This window comes from Corythoichthys intestinalis, chromosome 16 (assembly GCF_030265065.1).
Source record: "Corythoichthys intestinalis isolate RoL2023-P3 chromosome 16, ASM3026506v1, whole genome shotgun sequence".
NCBI classification, from domain to species: domain Eukaryota; kingdom Metazoa; phylum Chordata; class Actinopteri; order Syngnathiformes; family Syngnathidae; genus Corythoichthys; species Corythoichthys intestinalis.
This window is the reverse complement of record NC_080410.1, coordinates 40,117,512-40,142,224: the sequence shown is the minus strand read 5'-3', so window position 1 is coordinate 40,142,224 and position 24,713 is coordinate 40,117,512. Positions and strand designations below refer to the sequence as shown.

Here is a 24,713-nt window from a genome sequence, read left to right as displayed (position 1 = left end):
CTTGAATGTAGTTTAAAGCTGCTGATACAAAATGGGGACTTGAGTATTTTACTTACTGTTTTTAACTGTTACCTTAAAACTGAAATATTCATTTGATTTAGCGTGAGAGGATTTTTGAACAATTTTGTAACTAATGTAAAAAGCATTAAAAGTGGGTCACATCAATAATCGATTTATAATCGAATCAAAGCCTCTGAATCATAATCGTAATCAAATCGTTAGGTGCCCCAAGATTCCCACCTCTACAAACTACCTAACTGTACCTCACAGTATCTTATTTTTCACTTCATCAATATGGCGTGTTTTCTCCTCCCTAAACGTGAAGTCGTTCAGCTTGACAGACAGCAAACAAAGCAATTGTGGTTTTTGGAGGTTTTCACTTCCTTCACTTTTGACAAATTGTATAGCTGTGTCTGTTCAAAACGACAAGCATTTTAACAATAAAACACTCAACACAAAACGATTGGTGTTTAAACGTCCATGTAGTATAAATAATTTGTAAAAATGATAAACTGTAGCTCTAAAATTAATTACAAATGCGTACACAAACATATATTAGCTGAAACAACTTACAGCCTTATGTGGGCCAAACCAGAACGCAGTCATCCTTTATCTGTGTGAGACTAGTGCTGCAACGATTAATCGATTAACTCAAGTATTCGATTAGAAAAAAAGATTTCAAAGAAAGAAAAGAAAATTAAATTTTGCTGCTTTGAGTATTTGTTTAAATAAAGTGGTGTTGAAATGGTTTATTTTGAAAGTGTTTGCATTGTTTTATTGATTTGGGTGGATACACAGCCCTCTAGTCTGCCTTGATTCACCTGGCTAAATCCAGCTTCTCCATGTTAAGACCAACATAAGCCAAGTTTTTGTTTGAGCTAATGTTTTTTTAATGCATTCGTCATTTAGTTTATAGCTATATTTAGCTGTTTTTAGTGGGAATATGTGTCTGAACCATTTGTTAAGAGCATTTAAAAAAAAACAAAAAATGTTAGCGTATTATAGCATTTAAGCTAGCAGACTTTTGCTTAGCCAATTATTCTTTTCCTATGCATATTTTATTTTTTTATACCGTTTGAGGCTCAGCTCAGGTGTTTTAATTTTTTATGTTCCTTATCCGATTACTCGATTATTCGAATTAAATAGTTCATCGATTAATCGACTACTAAAATAATCGTTAGCTCCAGCTCTGTGTGAGACGTCTGCGTGCCCTGTATGGAAGCATTATTGAACGACAGTCCAGCCAGACCCAACGCTGCCACCAGAGGGCAATGTATCCTCCACCATTAAATAAAATGCAATACTTTTGGACTTTTTGGATAGTTCTTTTGAAATATTAAAGCGTTAAATCTGATTTATTTGGAAATTACGTCGCCAGCGTAGGAACGGAACTCTTTGGTAACTCGGGGACTACCTGTAATCTCTGTATTTGTTAATGTGCAAGTATTGTCTTTGGTTAGGATGTTCTGATGCACGAAGATTTGTCAACGTATACGGACGAGGTGTTTGAGTCGCCGTCGGAGGCGGCGATGAAAGAGGCGGAGCACGGAAACAAGAAGGACGAGATGGAGCTAACGGGAAGCGCGCTTGATAAAACGGCACTAGAGAGGAGTCACCTGATGTTGTGAGTTCAACTCCTATAGATGCAGTCATAATACCTCAAGTATAGAACTATTACTTCAGCCCGCTGTCTTCTTGTGATGGCGTGCAGACCTTTGGAGAGAGGGTGGCGTAAAGCCAAAGAGGGTGCCCCGGGCCCGCCCAAGGTGCCCTTGCGTCAGGAGGTGGTGAGCGTCAACGGGCAACGGCGCGGTCAGCGCATCGCTGTGCCAGTCAAGAAGCTTTTCGCTCGCGAGAAGAGGCCTTACGGGCTTGGAATGGTGGGCAAGCTAACCAACCGCACGTACCGCAAACGCATCGACAGCTACGTCAAGCGGCAGATCGAGGACATGGACGACCACAGGTGCGCTCTGTTCCAGTGTGCTCGCTCACCATAATATAGCTACACCACATTTACAGGGGGGCAAATAAGTATTTAGTCAACCACCGATTGTGCAAGTTCTCCTACTTGAAAAGATTAGAGAGGCCTGTAATTGTCAACATGGGTAAAGCTCAACCATGAGAGACAGAATGTGGGGAAAAAAAACAGAAAATCACATTGTTTGATTTTTAAATATTTTATTTCCAAATTAGAGTGGAAAATAAGTATTTGGTCACCTACAAACACGCAAGATTTCAGGCTGTCAAAGAGGTCTAACTTCTTCTAACGAGGTCTAACAGGGCTCCACTCGTTACCTGTATTGATGGCACCTGTTTTACCTCATTATCGGTAAAAAAGACACCTGTCCACAACCAGTCAGTCAGTCACACTCCAAACTCCACTATGGCCAAGACCAAAAGAGCTGTCGAAGGACACCAGAGACAAAATTGTAGACCTGCACCAGGCTGGGAAGACTGAATCTGCAGTAGGTAAAACACTTGGTGTTAAGAAATCAACCGTGGGAGCAATTATTAGAAAATGGAAGACATACAAGACCACTGATAATCTCCCTCGATCTGGGGCTCCATGCAAGATCTCACCCGGTGGCGTCAAAATGATAACAACAACATTGAGCAAAAATCCCAGAACCACACGGGGGGACCTAGTGAATGACCTACAGAGAGCTGGGACCACAGTAACAAAGTAACACAATGCGCCGCCAGGGACTCAAATCCTGCACTGCCAGACGTGCCCCCCTGCTAAAGCCAGTACACGTCCAGGCCCGTCTGCGGTTCGCTAGAGAGTATTTGGATGATCCAGAAGAGGACTGGGAGAATGTGTTATGGTCAGATGAAACCAAAATAGAACTTTTTGGTAGAAACACAGGTTCTCGTGTTTGGAGGAGAAAGAATACTGAATTGCATCCGAAGAACACCATACCCACTGTGAAGCATGGGGGTGGAAACATCATGTTTTGGGGCTGTTTTTCTGCAAAGGGACCAGGACGACTGGTCTGTGTAAAGCAGTGGTCCCCAAACTACGGCCCGCGGGCCGGATACGGCCCGCCTCCACATTTGGTCCGGCCCCCTGAACAATACCAGAGAGCATTTTGAATGTTTTTTTTTTTTTTTCCATAGTGTTATTTATTTCCCGGCTTTTTTCTGTAAACCCACCTGACTTTTTTCTGTGAACCCAGAAAGGGTTATTTCGTTATTATCTATTTAAGTAATAGTGTTATTCTATTCTATTCTATTCTATTCTATTCTATTCTATTCTATTCTATTCTATTCAGGGGTGCACATAATTTTTTCGCCCAGGTTCTCAGAGAAGGACCTGGAGATGTGACTTGGTCCTCATTGAGCTTGAGAGCCGACCCGCCTGATGCGATAAATTTATGACAAGCTTTACTTAGAGCCAATTAACTTTAATTAATTACATTAACAATTAATGCTTGATTAACATCAAGTGGCACAACAAAATTGGCATTACTTTGAAGTGAAACGTAAAGAAATAAACATAAAAGCACCAATTCAAAATAAAGAGCATTATGCGGCTCCCACATTAACTCCAAGCCTTTTTAAAAGTGGGATGTCCTCCTCATAAGACCTCATTGAACGTGCATGTTTAATCTTTGTAAAATGCGAGCAAAAACACGTTTGTCAGTGCATGTCGCTGTTCATTACCTTTATTCCGCCCTATTCCGCCACTTGTCCATAGGGCGAGTGGGATCCTGTTTGACATCGATAGTTTGCTTATTTGCCACATGCTCTCTGTTTTTTTCATGCTTTTCAAAGTTTGGATGGCTGAAATTCTTTGACCCTACATAAAATGCGCTGCTCTTGTCGGCAACATTGGGATTCTCACGGCACATTTTGTACCGCATTTCCGTGCGAGCATCATTTGCTTCTAGCCATGGTATCTCCTGTAGCTACTTTTCAGCAAAAGTCCTTTTTTTCGGTAGCTCCGGTGACGTCTCTGTCGTCTGTCTGTCTTTTGACGGGGGTGGGGGAACACGGAAGTAGTTACTCAGTGTGGCCTGCCTCTTCGACATTTTGAGAAGTTATTTTCTCGTGTCCACCGCAAATACAGTGGTCAGCCATCGGTACGCAAAAGCGTATGGAAGCCGTTGAGGGCCAGCGCGTTTGTCTACGTCCAGTACGCATGCGCGCATGCAGACCACTTATGTGCACACCTGATTATATTATATTATTTACTTTTGTTCCGTGAATAATTTAGCAAGGGTTATTCGATTGTGGCTTCCTTAAAAACAATAAATTTTTCTATTCAGGCAATCCTGCAATCGTCACACTTTTTCTGTTACAATTTGACCCCGGCCCCTCATCAGAGAAGGGAAAAGTTATGTGGCCCTCATAGGAAGAAGTTTGGGGACCCCTGGTGTAAAGGAATGAATGAATGGGAGCAGTTTTGAGGAGCAGGAAGTTATCGATATCGGTATCGGTTTCAAAAAATGGATATCGTGCACCCCTAGTGAAAATCTCCTTCCATCAGCAAGGGCATTGACGATGAGATGTGGCTGGGTCTTTCAGCATGACAATGATCCCAAACACACAGCCAGGGCAACAAAGGAGTGGCTTCGTAAGAAGCATTTCAAGGTCCTGGAGTGGCTTAGCCAGTCTCCAGATCTCAACCCCATAGAAAATCTGTGGAGGAAGTTGAAAGTCCGTGTTGCCCAACGACAGCCCCAATACATCACTGCTCTAGAGGAGATACCAGCAACAGTGTGTGAAAAGCTTGTGAAGAGTTACAGAAAACGTTTTGGCCTCCGTTATTGCCAACAAAGGGTACATAACAAAGTACTGAGATGAACTTTTGGTATTGACCAAATACTTATTTTCCACCATAATTTGCAAATGAATTCTTTAAAAATCAAACAATGTGATTTTCTGTTTTTTCTTCCACATTCTGTCTCTCAATGTTGACAATTACAGGCCTCTCTAATATTTTCAAGTGGGACAACTTGAACAATTAGTGGTTGACTAAATACTTATTTGCCCCACTGTACTTACTAAAGCGTTGTTTGATCTTGTTCTATCCCTCATTCCTGCAGGCCTTTTTTTACATACTGGATCACCTTTGTCCACATGCTTATCACCATCCTGGCTGTCTGCATCTACGGTATTGCGCCGGTGGGCTTCTCCCAACACCAGACGGTTGATTCAGTGAGTGGACGCTCCATTTCAGACATCTTCCTGACTGCAATGCCACCGTGACAGAATATGCCTTGTCTGTCGCAGGTGTTAAGAAACAGAGGTGTCTACGAAAATGTCAAGTTTGTACAGCAGGAGAACTTCTGGATCGGGCCGAGCTCGGTAAGCGCAGGAAATAGATTGTCACCACAGTGCGGTGTGCTAACGTGACCTCGCTATTGTACCCTACAGCAGGCTCTGATCCACCTGGGGGCCAAATACTCTCCATGCATGCGGCAGGACAAGCAAGTGCACGAGTTCATCAGGGAAAAACGAAATTTTGAACGCAACTCGGCGTGCTGCGTGCGCAACGATCGCTCCGGATGCCTACAGACTTCCGAGGAGGAGTGCTCGGTACGTCACTGTATAGGTTGTTTTTTTGTTTTTTTTTTAAAGTGACCCTCGGACTGAAAGACTTGTAGGCTCTAATATGCCACATTTGTTCTCTTTTACTAAAATATGTTATTAGAAACACATAAAATATTGCCATTGATTTAAAAATCTATAATATTTAGTTCATGTTTTGACCTACAGAGGGTGCCATGTTTTAAGTGTGCAATGGAAACTCGGGGTGATAACGTAGTTTGTCACTAGAGGTGTGCATCGACACTGCCCTCACGATTCGATTCGATTACGATTCGGAGGGCCACGATTCGATTCGATTCAGAGGGTCACGATTCGATTCGGTTCGATTCGGCAATGCATTGCGATGCATTAAAGCCTGGGATGCATTAAAATTCTAAAGCAAAGCATATTTTTTGTGAATCGTGAGCCAACAAAAGCGGACAGACATTAAACAACTTTTTATTGGCTCTTGTGTCACTCCTGGTTGAAGTCAAATGAAAATAGTATACTTTCATATATATTAAAAAAAAAATCAGATCACAGCATTTAATTGCTTTGAATGAGACCAGGGCTTTCTTTTTTTTTTTACACACAGTAGCAGCCTTTCACACAGTACAACATCTGAACTCCTGTGCAAAATCAGTAATAACAGTCACTGTATTTTACTCACAACGACCCATCAATAAAAATATTCAAGTAAATATTAAAGAAAACGACAAAGAAAATATTGTAGTGCAGCAGCATCTTTATCGCAATATCAATCCAGGAATCAGTTCAGTTGCAAACAAAACATCAACTAAATTGCAATGTAGAACAAAAGTAAAATGTAGGCCTAGCCTATCTTATATCTATAATATTTCTGTAGCGCAGCCCTCTTTTTCTTCTTCTCCTCCCGTTATTTCGTTGTGTGAATGCTTTTATAATTCTCATAAAAATATGTAGACTATTTAAATATTGAGTAAACTTGCGTTTTTTTCCTGCCAACTGAGAATTCGTTACGAAAGACACTTTTATTTATGCACACAAAGGCAAACGTGATCCTTTTGAATCTTCTCCTCTGTGTGTCTGTAAAACCGTGTTTTTTGTTTTTAATTAAACTTTCCCAGCGTTATTTCGTTGTGTGAATGCTTTTATAATTCTCATAAAAATATGTAGACTATTTAAACAGTAAGAAAACTTGAAGAAATGAAAATAAATTGCTGCTGCTGCATTTTTTTTCCCGCATCACTCGGCTCGGGCATGCAAATCTATAGTTAATTGATCTGGCCGGTCGGGCCTCAATACCAGCGGGCCGTGTCGGGTTGGGCTGGAATTTTTTAGGCCCGATCTAACCTCTACGGGCTTGCTTTGAATGTAAAGTAGCTCTCTCTACAGGTAAACATGAGAATAACAATACAAATGGGGAAACCAAATCCATTGCATCACCGGAATTGCGCAGCGAAGGTTTTTGAACGTACTTATATATTTTAAAATGCGCTGAATCGATTCAGCGTGTTGCCCGCATCGAATCGAATCGTCCCCGCCCCGCATCGGGATGCATCGCCGCATCGATTATTGTTGACACCCTTATTTGTCACTGTCACTAAACGAACACTACCGGTGTTCTGCAATTCCTTCCTACTCGGCGAGACTTTTAACACATGTGCACATCGGTTAAAAGCGGCAAGTACTCACTATTTGTGTTTCTATTGAGTCTTTTATTACATTTTCATTGCCTCAAAATACTTTTTGCATGTGTTTCCCTCACATACTTTTAAGCATTGTGTTTTCTTGTGGTAGCTTTGAAGCAGATTGTTGATCTGTTGACCACATGAGTCACATAGCATATTCAAACCACCCTTATTTGATATTACTACATTTATGTATTTTCTGAAAGTGCCTGTGACAGCTTAAAAAAATCTTACATAACATTATTATATGAAATACAATCATATTTTGAGACGATTCGACTATATACAACAATTTGGCAAAGCGCAGGTGACGAGAAATTTGTCTTTTAATCTGCTGTTTAGACCCGCCTGTCGTTATAGCGCTCTAGCGTCCCCAGCTGGATGATGACGTCGGCAGGGTCACGATTTCATCTGATTTAGAATTCAGCCCATTGAGGGGGGAAGATTCAGAATGAGGAAAATACAACAGAGAAGAACAAATTGTCATTAAATAGGGTTGTTCCGATCATGTTTTTTTCCTCCCGATCCGATCCCGATCGTTTTAGTTTGAGTATCTGCCGATCCCGATATTTCCCAATCCGACTGCTTTTTTTTGCTCCCGATTCAATTCCAATCATTCCCGATAATTTTTCCCGATCATATACATTTTGGCAATGCATTAAGAAAAAAATGAATAAAACTCGGACGAGTATATACATTCAACATACAGTACATAAGTACTGTATTTGTTTTATTATGACAATAAATCCTCAAGATGGCATTTACATTATTAACATTCTTTCTGTGAGAGGGATACACGGATAGAAAGACTTGTAATTCTTAAAGGATAAATGTGACTTTGTATATTGTGACTAAATATTGCCATCTCGTGTATTTGTTGAGCTTTCAGTAAATGATACTGCAGCCATTTAACTTCTGCCCAAATGCATGATGGGAAGTGCAACCATGACTGTGCATAGAGGCACCGATTGATATATCTTCTCTGTGTTAGGAAAGAACATAGGGTGTTAACAAAATGATCAACTATTACCTTTCTTCCCCACATTGCCTCCCACGTTATTTTTAATTGCTGAGAGAGGTAGTGGTAAGGCTTTAGCCACATAAAAAATGGCTCCAAAGGCTGTTAAAATTCTCTTTACTCAGTATACGCTGCCTTTTAGCGCTATCTATAGGTAAAACGGCGTCAATATAGATTGAACGCGACAATGCGTGAGTGGGTCGTGCAGCGCATGCGTTAATTATTTAATGTGATTAATTTTAAAAAATTCATTGCCGCCGTTAATGCAATAAATTTGATAGCCCTACTTTAAGCCAAAACTACTCTGGATGAGTGTAAGACATTTTGTCTGTAACGTTAAATACAATTAGAAAACGATTTAAATAGAAAATATATATATATTAAAAAAAGGCATGTCCGATATTTTTTTGCCGATTCCGATACTTTGAAAATGACGTGATCGGACCTGATCAATCGGATGCCGATTGATCGGGACATCTTTAGTCATTATTGTTTTAATCTCTCTACTCCAATATTTTTACAGGATATATTTTTCCCCATTTGCTAAATAAATGGTATGGTCATGACAAATAACAGTCTTGTGCTAAAAGGAATATGGCATATTAAAAATGCATTTATTCAGTACAACAGGGCAAATTTACTGGATAATGGTCAAAACTGGCCACTTCTTCCTCTCCCGAACGGTATTTAATGCCACCGGAGTTACTCCGACTGATATCCCTGCCCCGGCTTCGGAGACGGAGGAAAAAGCGTCGTTCGGCTGCGGCCACGGCAGGGCTCGTCGCTGGGAATGAACGCCAAAAAATAGCCCATTCTCAGTGGACAAACCGGCCGACGTCGGAGCAGGTTGCTGCTCGTGGCCAAGCCGAGAAAACTCTTTTCTCGGCTTGGCCACGAGCACGCATTTATTGGCCGGCAACCGTGGTATGGGACAAGCCGCCGGTATTTGGCCTTGTGGCCTTCTCGGTGGACATGGAGTATTTTCAGTTCACTCACAAAATGCAAGCCACCTCTTTATTAAAACATGTTCCATGATCCCAGTATTTGAAATAATATAAAACACGTAGCTTACTCACTTCACAATGGTCCCACAGTTATCGGACTTGTTTTGGCCATTATCCGAGATGAATGGGAACTCTTTGAAACCCAAAAAGGCTCACACGCCTCTCCCTGGTGCAACAACAAAAGCCTGCAGCACACTGGGCTGGTGTGATGCGAAAAATAAGCAAAAAAATCCGCAAAATCGGCTGAATCCGCAGTCGTTCTGCATACTGTATTGGCTGTATACTGAAGATATTTATCCCCCATACTTCGTAAATCCAGGAAGTCACTCATTTTCATGGTGCCGTATTCAAAAAATTGAATAAATATATCGATCGCTTCCACACACATCCAAGCGGTCCGTTTCATTCAGGAGCATAAAATACCGCGTGAAATATGAAATAAACATCCTTTTTGCTGTCATAGGCATTTTAAGTCATCTTTAGTATGTTCTGTCCGTATGCATCTAAACAAAACAAGCTGAAAGCGCACGGTAGTACTTTAGGTTTCAAATTTGCCTCTTGTAGATGTTTCGCCGGTGTAGCACATTTTGGCAGAACGCCGGTTTTGTCCTACACTCGTCTCATCCCGTCTTTCTTGTTCATTTTGCTTTTGCTGCTCGTTTTGTGAAATATCAACAGTGCTGGCATGCTCATTAACGTTCCTCTCGGGTTCAAATTGAAATGGCTGAACAGATAACATGTTTATGTCACTAGAGTCATACTCTGGAAGCCCAGCAGTGTAACCCAGTGACGTCACCACCCTGCGACGTCAACAACCATGGCGACCTACTAGTTAAACTAATTTTACAAATTGCATAAAAACGAACACATAAAGAGGGGTTTTATTATCAAGTTATTTTACCTCATAATAACGTTTATCTTATAAGAACTACAAGTTTTTCAATCCTTTGTTCTCTTTAAAGCCGGGGTGTGCAAACTGCGGACCGCTGCCCACTTTTTATTGGCCTGTAGCAAATTATGAAAATATCATTGAATATAGCCCGTATTAGCTTAAATTCAGATCACATTCTGTTGCACTTCTCAGCTTCAACACTAGATAGAGCTAATCACTTAAACAGTGCCTCTATTCGCTCAGAGGTCAAAACCTCACTACATGTGAAAATCAATGTAGGAAACGGCAGAATTACAGTATTTAGTAACACTGTATTTGGCAGTGGCGTCATAAGACTGGCATAAGACCATTATAATTGACATGTTAATGTCATGAGCATTAATGAATGGATGTAAAAGATCGGGAAAGATACGGCAAATTTTGTCACTAACTCCATTTATGTCCAGTTCGGATCTTTTACATCCATTCAAAAATGACATAATTTGCCAGATGGCACTTAATGACATCTGTCATAAGGATTCATTAATGCTCGTGACAGTGTCATGTCATAATTATGACGACCTTATGACAGTCTCATGGCGCCACGGTCAAATAAAGTTTGACCCAGTATTTTTTTTTTTTAACGTAACTGAATTTATATACACAATTTAAAAATTGGCATGCAGCAAATTTTGAAAATACTGAATATGGCCTGCACAAGAAGCTTGAGTGCCTTTCCATTAGCTCAGGGTTCAAAACCTGACATCATGTTGAAATCAATGTCGGAAACTGGAGAACCTAAGAGTATTTTTATATTTTTTAAACTTCTGGATTATTTTGTTGCTTGTAGCTAGGGCTGCAGCTATTGATTGTTTTAGTAGTCAATTAATCTATCACCCTAGTTAGTGCAATAATCAAGGAATCGGATTAGGAACATTTAATGCGTTGCAGAATAAATTTTAGATTTAAAACAAGGGCTTGCTAAGATCGCACTTTCAAAAGAGCATTAAATGTGAATACTAGAGGATCGGACACCGATATGGGGAAAAAAATGCGCATCGGTATCTGATTGGCCAACACGGAAAAATTCCGATCCAGAATTCCGATCCAGTTTTTTTTTTGAAAACCGGTCTGGGTTTTCCAGCGCACCGATTTACATAATCCATTCCAGTTTTTGCTTCGGTTTCCCCTTAAATCCGGTCCGCATTTTACGGCACAACTTCAACACACTACATTTACATTACCGTCTCCCAATTTGCCGAGAGACTTTATCGGTAAAAATGTCAGCTGTGTGGGATCATTTCACCTTAAAGGACGACAAAGACGAAGAGGCAGAGTGCAACATATGCCACTCCTAAATCGGCAAAATCATGACTTGAATCTATCTTCAAAACAGTTTTAAAACTTTCGCATGTCGAAAGTAGACGGACGGGAAATTATGGAATAACGGGAGCAATTTTAACAACTTTAACAGTTGATTCGCAAAATTAAATGAATTGAATGTAGTTTAAAAGTGCTGATACAGAATGGGGGCTTGAGTATTTTATTTACTGTTTTAACATGTTAACTTGATACTGAAATAGTCGTTTATTTAAACCTGAGAGGCTTTTTGTACAATTATTGTAACTAATGCACGAAACATTAAAAGCATCTAATAGCTTGGGGGGGTTGCGGGATTTTCCACTGAGGTTGTTTGTGTTTTGCTTTTTTAAGACAGTTTACAATATTATTTGCACGTTTTACTGACTGACTATGCCATTTGTTTGTTATTTATAATGTTTTTTGTTTGTCACTGAACAAACAGGGCAGTTTCTTGTTACCAACCGTTGTGTGTTATTCAAACTCGCCTAATTCAGCTGGCTAGTTGTTATCAAGAGTACTAAAACCTTTTTCAACATGAGTCTGACAACTAAGTAAGGAGGCTAAATAACTTGAAACTTTAACACTTGCTCAGATAGGCCGGTATCGGTATCGGCCAGTATCGGTATTGGATCGGAAGTGCAAAACAATATCGGTATCGGATCGGAAGTGCAAAAACCTGGATCGGGACATCCCTAGTGAATACGAAATAAAATTCCCGAGTGTTTCTTGAAACTATGCACAATTGCGCTTTAGCGTCAAACGGTATGAAAAATAAATAGATTACGATCTAAGTACAACAAGAGAACAATTGGCTAACTTGCATCGTAAAACTCCGGTAGCTTAAATGCTATTAAATGCTAACTTTTTTTTAATACAATGCTCTGAACAAATTGTTGTAACACATATTCCCACAAAAATGAGCTAAATATACTTCTAAAATAAATTACGAATGGATAAAAAAACATTAGCTCAAACAAAAACTTAGCTTATCTTAGTCTTAACAGGGAGAAGCTGGATTCAGCCATGTTAAATGAGGTATATCATATTCACTGTTGCCACTAGAGGGCAGTGTATCCAACCAAATCAATAAAACTAAATGCTAACACTTTCAAAACAAACCATTACAACGCCACTAATTAAACGAATACTCGAAGCAGCAAAATTAAATTTGAAGTTTTTTTCTAATCGAATTACTCGAGTTAATCGATTAATCGTTGCAGCACTACTTGTACCCCATTTAGTGCCTTTGACAGTTTTTGACATTATATCCATTCAACTGGGAAGGCTGGCATTGAATGATCATGCAATACTGCCATTGACGGCGATAGACGTCCAATCTAGCTTGACCGGGGAGTTGGCAACGATTGTCGCTGCCAGGCCACCCAGTCAAAATGGATGGGATGTCTGTCGCTGTCAATAGCAGCCAAGGAGTTAACGCTTGAAAATAAAAGTAAATCAATACAATTTAACATTTAATATTTAATGCCAGCCATCCCAGTTCAAATGGATTTGACGTCAATCACAGTCAATAGCAGAAAGTGAGTTAGTAATAAGTAAAAAAAAGTTGATTCTGACTCAACCTTTGTACATCCAGAGCACTCTGGCTGTGTGGGTGAAGTGGCCACAGCATCCCAGCAGGCCTCAATTAAACGGGAAAGACAGACAGTTCGGCTCCGTCTGCCATCAGGATCCCAGGTACAAACCACAAACCGCACTAATTCACTTTTAAGCCCATGCAGGCCACTAATAATGCATCTCCTGGCAGGACATGTCTGGAGCCTGCCTCGGGGCCCCCATACGAGTGGCCTGATGACATCACCAAGTGGCCAGTAAGTGGAAATGTTTTAGAGTAGCCTGAGAAATCAGCCAAGAAAGGAAAATGTATGTGGCGGAAAACACTCAGGTGACTTGAAGTTCCGCTCTTAGACCCCCAGTTTGGCCAAATTTCAAAATTGTCCTATATGCATGTGTGATACATCATTGGAAAGCCTAAAATCTCAATTTTCTGGGGAAGAAAATTTTTGTATTGGAGGGCTTTTTTTTTTTTTTTTTTTTTTTTTAAAATGTTTTTTTAAACAGGAAATCCCTATCTGGAGGTGAGAGCATGCGAGAGCAGAATTACAGACGCCATGACTTTAACAAGATATTATCGCGTACTTACCTTGTTTTGATCCAAAAACTCCATGTCGCAGGTATCACCAAGTGTCAAGACACAGCTGTGAATGGCCACAGCTGGATTTTGGGGGGATTTTATGGATGAAACATGGTCATATAACAAGGGTCGCGATGCAGAAATCACAGACGTCAAGGAGTGGCCGAGATTTTCTTTTTCATATATTTACTCTTTTAAACATTATTTTTTCACATTTTCTTTGTTTGGATCGATTATTTATCATCTAACATATCGGGGAAAATGCAACAGTAACAAAAAAATACAATTTAGCACTAGTTATGAGGTAGATATCCGTGACTTTTTTACAGACGCCATTTTTTTCATTGTGACGTAATTTGTTGAAAAATTTTAAAATATGCGAGTGAATAATTTTTTAAAGTTGTTTTTTATTTAAACAAAATATTAGACATTACTTAATGATTCTAAGCTAAAAATTACAGACATTTTGAATAATAAATATAATTACTTAACTTGTTTTCATTGCTGGGTTGAAACAAAAACTGTTTTTTCATCTGTGGGATTTTGACAAAGATCAGATCACATTTCATGGCAATTTTATGCCTAAATTTGAGAAATTCCAAAAGGTTGATACTTTTTCATACCACTGTATATATAGTATAGTATAGTATAGTTTAGTTTAGTTTAGTTTAGTTTAGTTTAGTTTAGTTTAGTTTAGTTTAGTTTAGTTTAGTTTAGTTTAGTTTAGTTTAGTTTAGTTTAGTTTAGTGTATATGGCGGAAAACACTTGAAATTCCACTCTGAGACCCTCAATTTGGCTCAATTTCAGAATTGTCCTATAAGCATGTGTGATACATCATTGGAAAGCTTAAAATCTCAATTTTCTTGGGGAAGAAAAAAATTGAACTGAAAGACATTTTAAAAAAATAAATAAATAAAAATAGACAGCAAAACCCTAACTGGAGGTGAGAATACGCAAGAGCATAATTAAAGACGCCATTATTTTAACGAGATAATATTGCGTACTTACCTCTTTTTGATCCATAAAGTCTGTGAATGGCCAGAGCCAGATTTTTGGGAGATTTTATGGGTGAAACATGGTCATATAACATGGGTTGCGATGCAGAAATCGCAGACATCAAGGAGTGGTCGAAAACGTTACTTTTTTTTCCCCTTGTTTGGATTGATTATCGTCTAAAATATTGGGGGAAATGCGACATTAACGAAAAAAATACAATTAAGCGATAGTTATGGGGTAGATATCCGTGACTTTTTTACAGACGCTAATTTTTTCATTGTGACGTAATTTGTTTAAAAGTTTAAAATATGCGAGTGAATAATTTTTTAGTCTTTTTTTTTTTTTTTTTTTTTTTAACTAAATATTAGACACCAATTAATAATTCCAAGCTAAAAATGGCAGACATTTCGAATAACAAATATGATTACTTACCTTCTTTTAATGGCTAGGTTGAAACAAAAGCGGTTGCGCGACGTCTGTAAACGGGGGTTTCCAGGGTAACACGGGCAAATTAAAAATAGTTCGGGGGCTAAATGCGCCATGAATCTGCTATGGCAGCATATAGACATATTGTTCTATTAAACACAACAGTTCTTTTGGCTTAAAATACAGCAGTTTGTTTTAAAGAGGAGTGCAAGAGCAGAAACTGCTTTTTCTGTATTGTCTGTGTTTTCCGCCATGTAAATCGTATGTGTGTGCTGTTAGATTTGCACAAGGTACAACACAGGGAACCACACCAACCTGCCTCACATTGACTGCACCATCACGGGCCGACCCTGCTGCATCGGAACCAAAGGAAGGTCAGAAACCTTACACATCATTTATTCATATTCATTAATCTGCAGTTGTGGTCAAAAGTTTACATACACTTGTGAAGAACATAATGTCATCGCTCTCTTGAGTTTCCAGTTATTTCTACAACTCTGATTTTTCTCCGATAGAGTGATTGGAACAGACACTTCTTTGTCACAAAAAACATTCATGAAGTTTGGTTCTTTTATGACTTTATTATGGGTTAACAGAAAAAGTGATCAAATCTGCTGGGTCAAAAATATACATACAGCAACACGAATTAGCAATTTCTTGTGAGTGATTATTGACTTGAACAATCATTGACTTGAACAAGTCAGGAAAGTCACTTGGAGCCATTTCAAAGCAGCTGCAGGTCCCAAGAGCAACAGTGCAAACAATTGTTTGTAAGTATAAAGTGCATGGCACTGTTTTGTCACTGCCACGATCAGGAAGAAAACGCAAGCTATCACCTGCTGCTGAGAGAAAATTGGTCAGGAGGGTGAAGATTCAACCGAGAATCACCAAAAAGCAGATCTGCCAAGAATTAGAAGCTACTGGAACACAGGTGTCAGTGTCCACAGTCAAGCGTGTTTTGCATCTCCATGGACTGAGAGGCTGCCGTGCAAAAAGGAAGCCCTTGCTCCAAAAGCGGGCACCTTAAGCCTCGACTGAAGTTTGCTGCTGATCACATGGACAAAGATAAGACCTTCTGGAGGAAAGTTCTGTGCTCAGACGAAACAAAAATCGAGCTGTTTGGCCACAATGCCCAGCAATATGTTTGGAGGAGAAAAGGTGAAGCCTTTAACCCCAAGTACACAATGCCTACCATCAAGCACAGTGGTGGTAGTATTATGCTGTGGGGCTGTTTTGCTGCCAATGGAACTGGTGCTTTACAGAGAGTAAATGGGATAATGAAGAAGGAGGATTACCTTCAAATTCTTCAAGATAACCTAACATCATCAGCCCGAAGATTGGGTCCCGGGCGCAGTTGGGTGTTCCAACAGGACAATGACCCCAAACACACATCTAAAGTGGTAATGGAATGGCTAAATCAGGCTAGAATTAAGGTTTTTGAATGGCCTTCCCAAAGTCCTGACTTAAACCCCATTGAGAACTTGTGGACAATGCTGAAGAAACAAGTCCATGTCAGAAAGCCATCAAATTTAACTGAACTGCACCAATTCTGTCAAGAGGAGCGGTCAAAGATTCAACCAGAAGCTTGCCAGAAGCTTGTGGATGGCTACCAAAAGCACCTAATTGAAGTGAAAATGGCCAAGGGACATGTTACCAAATATTAGCGCTGCTGTATATATATTTTGGACCCAGCAGATTTGATCACTTTTTTCTGTTCACCCATAATAAAGTCATAAAAGAACCAAACTTCATGAATGTTTTTTGTGACAAAGTATCTGTTCCAATCACTCTAAAAATCAGAGTTGTAGAAATAACTGGAAACTCAAGAGAGCCATGACATTATGTTCTTCACAAGTGTATGTAAACTTTTGACCACAACTGTATCTGCTAATCTAATCTAATGCAAAGCTACCTGTGGCCTTTTCCTCATCGAAGGTGTGAAATCACATCCCGGGAATATTGTGTCTTCATGAAAGGTTATTTTCATGAGGAAGCCACTCTCTGCTCACAAGTAAGATCCCAATTGTAAGCGTACAATTCTTTTTTTTTGTTTTTTAGATGGGATTCTAATGCCAATGTGAAATCTTGCAGGTGCATTGCATGGATGATGTATGTGGACTGCTGCCTTTCCTCAACCCTGAGATCCCGGATCAGTTTTACAGACTCTGGCTCTCGCTCTTCCTGCACGCAGGGTGAGTACATATGGTAGATGGGAAATATTTTATGCTGTACACCGGGGGTGTTAGAACTTTTTTTTTTTGGGGTCCGAATGGTCTGTGCACTAACAGGCTGACCCCCCACCTCTTCAATCTCTGCAGCAATGCTGACAGAACTCCTGTAACGAGTCACTTTTGGCTTGAAAATGACAAGCAGTACTCAATTTGGACATTTATGGATTTACGTTTTTCAAAGGGGTGTACTCACTTCTGTTGCCAGGGGTTTAGATATTAATGGCTATATTTTGAGTTATTTTGAGGGGAAAATAAATTAACTGTATTATATAAGCTGCACACAGACTGCTTTTCATTGTGTCAAAGTGTCATTTTGTCAGTGTTGTCCCGTGAAAAGATATACTTAAATATCTGCAGAAATGCGAGGGGTGTACTCACTTTTGTGATACAGTGTATAATTTATTTGTTTTGCTATGTGTAATTGCTATTTGTTGTTTTTCCGGCAGTATTTATTTAGGATTTAGCGTTTTTTTGGCTATGGGACAAATTAATCGAATTATAATGTGCCGTATTGGCCCGAATATAAGACGGCCCTGATTATAAGACGTCCCCCTCTTTTTCAAGACTCAAGTTTGAAAAAAGACTTTTTGAACACCAAATTAATTTTTATACAGAAAATAATTACAGCACATCCGAAACAAATGATTATAACAGTATATTTGAGAGAAAAAGCATGTTATTTTGCCTCATTCAAATCTTAATATCGGAACATTTAAATATGTAAACTAAAGTGCAATCACATTCGTGAATTAATGGCTTCTGGTTTTTGAAATGTAAATAAACCAATGTATTGTGATAAAACAACAAAATTGCAATAACTGCATTAGGGCTGCAGCTATCGAATATTTTAGTAATCGACTGAAAATTCTATCGATTAATCGAGTAATCGGTTAAAACAAATATATTTTTAGGTGAAGAGCAATTATAAATATACGTGAGAAAACAAGACATTTCATCTAATCTTGAACCATTTTCAGTCAATCAATGTCTTTATTTTTGATGTGTATTGTTGAAAACAGCCAACAATTGCATCTCAGATGTAACTAGAATAAAAAAAAAAGACTAATTCACTGCTTTCACTCAAAAAACCTTTAGATCTTATTTAGATGTTTTTTTTTTGTTTTTTTTTGCAGTGTTCAAAATAAATGTATGATACAGGCTGTATTGGAGCACATTAGGGACCAGTGCTACTTGGTGTTTTATCCAGCAATGACTACTCAGCTAAAATTGATAGTTGGCATTATTGAGTTTATTTTACACCCTCATCACTCCACAACGCTATGTTATGTTAAAGCCTGTATGTAAGACACGTTAGCCACGCAGTGGTCATAATTAATAGAAAACTAGTGTTGCACCGATACCATTTTTTGGGCCCGATACCGATACAGATACCTGGCTGTGCAGTATCTGCCGATACCGATACCATTCCGATACTACTCTGTTTGCAAAAAAAAAAAAAAAAAAATTAAACATATATATATATATATATGTACGTATAAGGGATGCAACAATACAGTTAAGTCACGGTTCGGTACGATTTTCGATACAATTCAATACATTTAATGCTCTGAAACAGAAAATACAACTGTTATTATTATTTATTTTTTAATTTTTTTATTTGCTAACAAGCAAAAATAACAGTGCCCTCATATAAAGAAGCATTTTAGTGCATAATATTTATGTGCTTACTTCTTACTGAGCTGTAGAAATTTTATATATACAGTAAGTGCTGAGAACAATCTTTACTGTTTGTAAAGTGGGGCACACTGTTGATTGCTGCAGCTCTCTTAGCAGCTATATTTACCATATAAGCAAAACATCCTATTTGTGGTCCGAGTCCATCTGTAACATGTACTGAATTAACAGTATTTGCAGCATTATCTATTAGGGCTGTCCCAAACGACTAATTTTCTCCCGATTAGTCAGCCGACTATTTTTACGATTAGTCGACTAATCTAATAATTAATTTTTTTAAATTTTTTTTTTTTTACTAATTTAGCAATGAAATTTTTGTTGACGCTTATCAATTCACAAAAAACATATTGGAACACTCAAATTATTTATTAAAGTACAAATAAACACGTAAATAACAATAATAAATCACAAATAAACAATGAGTTCAAATGCTGATAGAATTAACTAGTGTAGCCTCCCGATTGAAAAGATGGTCTCTTAAACTGATGGTTTACAACTTTTATTCCATCCTTGGATGTAAACACACTGTAAGAGCTACGGTGCACACAAATAAAGCAACATAATTAGAAATTAACAAAAACTTTTCACCTTTTTCCTTTTAAACCTTATTTATATATCAATGAATTGCCTATATGAATTGCATTTACCTTAATTTATTACCTTATCATTGACAATCTCTCCCTTGAGTGCAATCACTGTATATACTGTATATATTTATGACCTTTTAACCTTATATAATTTTCTATACCATAAAATAAACCATAACATGAAATAAACCTTTCAATTAGCATTAAGAACAATAGTAATAGCACTTATAGGCCCATTGTCAATGAAACATTATTATTTAGTAAGGCGACAGCACCCTCTGGTGTACAAAAAATGAAAAAAAAAAATTACAAACTGCGTGAAGGCGCTTGAGGTTTTTATTCACGGCCGACGTGCAGCCAAGCTTGGCATTGAAGAGACAGGACAGAAGAGTGTACTCTTTGTTTCTTTGAAATAAGGCAATGTTTTGGACACTCTGGTGCGCTTTTTTTTTGGCTTTGTGCCGCTTTCCCCGCTTGCAAACAGAGCATCCGACATTCTAACTTTCCACGCATATATTTTTTTAACCCTTCATTAACCGTCGACGGGATGTTGTGCTTGTCGACGGATTTACGTCATCGATGACGTCGACTATGTCGACTAGTCGGGACAGCTCTATTATCTATAGTCACTGGTATGGATTGATTTGGCCTGCTTAACTTCCATTCAGTCATGGCGGTTTCTAATTCATCATTGTAGTATATGGACTACGCGTCGCTCTGGGCTCACGCAGCTAATGGCATGGGATCTAATGTAGCACATCTAGGTTTCTATTTGATGATATCTAGTGTGTGCGCGCGAGAGTTGGCATGGGATCTAACATAGGACATCTAGGTTGCTATTTGATGATATCTAGTGTGTGCGCTGCGCCGCTAGAGTGTTTTCTGGCCACAGAAGTCACTTCTGCTCATTACTGCACAACACCAGCATATGTTATTCGACTTTCATAAAGCAGAACGAGTTTAAAGTACGCCGCTCTTATTTTGCCACTCATTTTTCATCATGAAACCATGAGTTTGCTTAGTCTCCCACGGTATTAACCTTTCTGATCCCATTGGCACTACAGCAACAGTCGTTAGCTTACGCATGCTAATCGTTTGGGAATGCCATGTTAGATGAGCAGCGTAACATCGTGGATATTCGTTGTAGTTTACATCCTTAATATTGAAAACAAAGGTGATAAGTTCGTTCGGTAATTTTGAGAGCAAGACATATAAATGTCGTGCATGGGGATTTGGGAAGTTAGCTCAAGGGGGGAGGACAGTACATTTACGTCCAAGTGTTGCCAGTAAATGGTATCGGCGCCCTAAATGTTGGTACTCGTCGATACCGATATCACCAATTCGGGCCGGATCGGCGCCCCCTGCTGATACTGGTATCGGTATCGGTGCAACTTTAATAGAAACCTAGCCCTCCGCAGGGCTAACATTACGTGAGCTAATGACAGTAAAGTTAATCTTATTTATTAGCGCTCTACTGTTTTAAGATGGCGGCTGTTTACTAACCCTGGCCAGATGCGGCCAAGTCTGTCATTTCGCATCTAGTTCAACATACATGTGATCTCTATGAGACTCATCAGACGCTAGCTGCTACCAACGTAGCATCGTGCGGGCTAGTATTTAGCAACGTCGGCGTCGTTTGTAGCGGCTGTCGGCTGCAGTAAGTTTTTTTTTTTTTTTTTTTTGCTTCTTCCTCTACGCACGTGACATCAGCGCGTTGTCCCGCATTAGCAGTCCGAGCAAAACGTGATGCTTAGAGCTGTCAAAATAAACGATTACTCGAGGTGAATAAAATTCCTCGGATCAGTTTTAAAACTCGAGTTACTCAAGTTGCTCGAGTATTCGTTTCAGCTCTAAACTGCATTAACCATCAAAGTGGAGTCTAACTGTAACTGTAGTCTTGAAACAAATATGAATAAGGAAAAACATTGCAATAAAATAATGAGAGTAGCTGAGATCTATCATGACAGAACATCGCTTCAATGATATCTGGCGCCATCTAGCGTTGTGAATGGGGAGAGTAGCTGAGATCTGTCATGACAGAACATTGCTTCAATGATATCTGGCGCCATCTAGCGTCGTGAATGGGTATACTGTCTAGACCGTGAATATAAGACGACCCCTTCTTTTTCAGGCTTATTCCAATGCAAAAAACAACGTCTCATATTCGGGCCAATACCGGTCTTTTGGAAAAATCCCACTCGACATGCGACCATTTCGACTTAAAACCAGGTCCTGGAACAAATTAAATTTGTATGTAGAGGTACCACTGTCTATGTATTCATAATGCGCATTTACCATGATAGATGTCCAATCTGATTGATGCGAGTCTTTCTTAGTCCAAGTGGATTGGATGTCTATCGCCGTCAACAGAGTAGTTTTCCTACCAGCTGGTCCATCACAGCCCACGCAAAGGGCTGACCTCAGTTAAGAGGAGCTTTGATTCGTCTTCATGCTTTTGATGTCCTGGCTAATTAAAGAGAGTGCCTGATGAAGCTTTCCTCGCACTGAATCACATTTACTTAAAAGGATAATCTCCGGCCGCACGTGCGCAGGTACGCGTACGTTATACAATGCACAGGATGATTCTCCTCCTCTGCCGTCCTCACAGGGTCCTTCACTGCATGGTGTCAGTGGCATTCCAGATGACAATCTTGAGGGACCTAGAGAAGCTGGCGGGATGGCTGCGCATCTCCATCATTTACATCGTCAGCGGCATCACCGGCAACCTGGCGTCGGCCATCTTCTTGCCGTACAGAGCCGAGGTGATTGACGGGCAAAATTTCCTGTAACGTCGTAACGGCATTTAGTCTTCATGCAGTGGCAGAACAATTGTGAACTGGGCCCAGGTGCGATGAGCGTAAATGGGACCCCACATACGACAGTCCATGACAAAAGTCTTGTCGTGTATCCATTTTGTAGAAACAATTGCTAATAACCTGACTTTTAATCATTCGATTGGTTTCAGAAATGGCTCATATGAAAGCTAAGACCCTCCCAAATGATGTTGAATGTACAAAAATATATTTGTTTCACTGAAAAAAGATTTATCATTTAATGAAGACATAAAAGTCAAATTTTGGCAAGACAAAAGTTTTGTCGCCTACAGAAAGTAGTGTAAAAATTGAACAAAAAATATACTTCAAATACAAAAATCTGTTACATAACATAAGCGACATAAGTAGTGGTGCTGTGAGATCCAAATGTAATATTTTGTATGACTTCCATGGGATTCGGCAAGGATTCATACAATTTATTGATGAAGTCATCAGGAACATCAAAGAAAGCAGTCTTGCATGCCTCCCAGGGTTCAGCAACATTATTGGGTTTCGTCTTCCATGCTTCCTCTTTCATCCTGTTCATGTCTGGTGACTGGGCTGGCCAGTCCTGGAGGATCTTGATCTTCTTTGCCTTGAGGAACTCTGAGGTAGAGATTGAAGTATGCGATGGAGCACCATCCTGCTGCAGAATTTGTCCTTTTTTATGGTTAGGAATGTAAGAGGCAGCTAAGATTTGTTGATATTTCAGACTATACATGTTGCTTTCCACCCTGCAGATCTCTCGCACACTCCCAAACTGGATGTAACGCCAGACCATGATTTTGCCACGTCTGTTTTCTGAGTAAATCTCTGATCCATGAGGGCTCCAGTAGGTCTCCTGCAATATTTGCGGCGACTGTGGTGTAATTCAATGGAAGAGTCATCTGAAAAATCCACCTTTTGCCACAAAAACTGTGAAGTTTGGTGGTGGCAAAATCATGACCTAGGGTTATATCCAGTATGGGTGTGTGAGAGATCTGCAGGGTGGAAGGCAACATAAATAGTCTGAAATATCAACAAATCTTAGCTGCCTCTTACATTCCTAACCATAAAAAGGGACACATTCTGCAGCAGGATGGTGCTCCATCGCATACTTCAATCTCTACCTCAAAGTTCCTCAAGGCAAAAAAGATCAAGATCCTCCAGGACTGGTCAGCCCAGTCACCAGACATGAACAGGATGAAAGAGGAAGCATGGAAGACGAAACCCAAGAATGCTGATAAACTCTGAGAGGCATGCAAGACTGCTTTCTTTGATGTTCCTGATGACTTGTATTAATCTTTGCCAAACCGCATGGATGCAGTCCTTCAAGCCCATGGAAGTCATGCAAAATATGAAATTTGGATCTCACAGCACCCCTACTTAATTCGCTTATGTTATGTAACATATTTTTCCATATGTTGTTTGTTGTTATTTGTATTGTACATGTTTTTGTATTAAGTCCATTTTATGTTCAATTTTCACACTACTTTCTGTAGGCGACAAAACTTTTGTCTTGCCATAATTTGACCTTTATGTCTTCATTAAATGATAAATATTTTTTCTGTGAAACAAATACATTTTCGTACATTCAACATCATTTGGGAGGGTCTTAGCTTTCAGATGAGCCATTTATTATCGCGCACCTACCTTGTCTAAGGGTCTAAGCTTTTTTTTTTTTTTTTTTTTTTTTTTTTATATAACCTGTCCTGCTCAGCTGTTTGACACGGAGAATGGAAGTCTAAGTGCCTGGATAGTCTGAACAGTTTTAATGTTTCACATTGATAGTCTGCATTACTCCCTTTGTGATCATTCAACATACCTCATTTATTATGACAAAACAGCGAACAGGAAGGGGTTATGCGGGAACTGAAGAAAAAAAACACAACAGAAGAAAGAGAAGAAACAACAACAAGAAATACACTGAACGCCTAACTACACTAACTACTAATATGTTGGTGCTATCGTAGGCTAAATGTATTTCCGGTTGACACCATGTGGGGGGGCCTGTTGACCAGGGAAAGAGGGGGAAGAAGGTAGGGGAGTCTGTAAGCTAAGTGATAGAAAGGGGTAGAGTGTACACAAATCATCTCTGTGATTTAGAACCCAGTAATCGTGTGAATCCCTAGTGAGTGTAAGCCCGTCGGCGACCAACCCTATGCCGCCCCGCCACCAATCCCGGCACCGGGACCCCCCGCCCGAGCGCGCCCAATAACATCCAGCCACGCGCGGGCCCCGCCGGGCACGCAGCAACCACGCAAACGAGCGGAGACGCAACGCGGGCGCCGACACAGGGGCACGGCCCCCAGCCAGCCAGCCCGTGAAGGGAGGGCGGGGCTTGGGGGGGGGCAGCTTCATATGAGCCTTAGCTTT

The 24,713-nt window shown here is 39.7% G+C and overlaps 1 protein-coding gene across 3 annotated transcripts in view; it reads left to right on the top strand.

The window, feature by feature from the left end:
* The window catches only part of rhbdf1a (rhomboid 5 homolog 1a (Drosophila)), a 129,471-nt gene that overhangs the window by 100,063 nt on the left and 4,695 nt on the right, over positions 1 to 24,713 (top strand). For all 3 annotated transcript variants that reach the window (XM_057860712.1, XM_057860711.1, XM_057860713.1), the window contains 11 exons: positions 1,461 to 1,624; positions 1,712 to 1,963; positions 5,049 to 5,160; positions 5,236 to 5,310; positions 5,380 to 5,541; positions 13,052 to 13,152; positions 13,223 to 13,286; positions 15,312 to 15,406; positions 16,968 to 17,043; positions 17,124 to 17,224; positions 22,154 to 22,307. In XM_057860712.1, the coding sequence (XP_057716695.1) occupies positions 1,461 to 1,624; positions 1,712 to 1,963; positions 5,049 to 5,160; positions 5,236 to 5,310; positions 5,380 to 5,541; positions 13,052 to 13,152; positions 13,223 to 13,286; positions 15,312 to 15,406; positions 16,968 to 17,043; positions 17,124 to 17,224; positions 22,154 to 22,307 (1,356 nt within the window). The remainder of the gene's footprint in view (positions 1 to 1,460; positions 1,625 to 1,711; positions 1,964 to 5,048; positions 5,161 to 5,235; positions 5,311 to 5,379; positions 5,542 to 13,051; positions 13,153 to 13,222; positions 13,287 to 15,311; positions 15,407 to 16,967; positions 17,044 to 17,123; positions 17,225 to 22,153; positions 22,308 to 24,713) is intronic.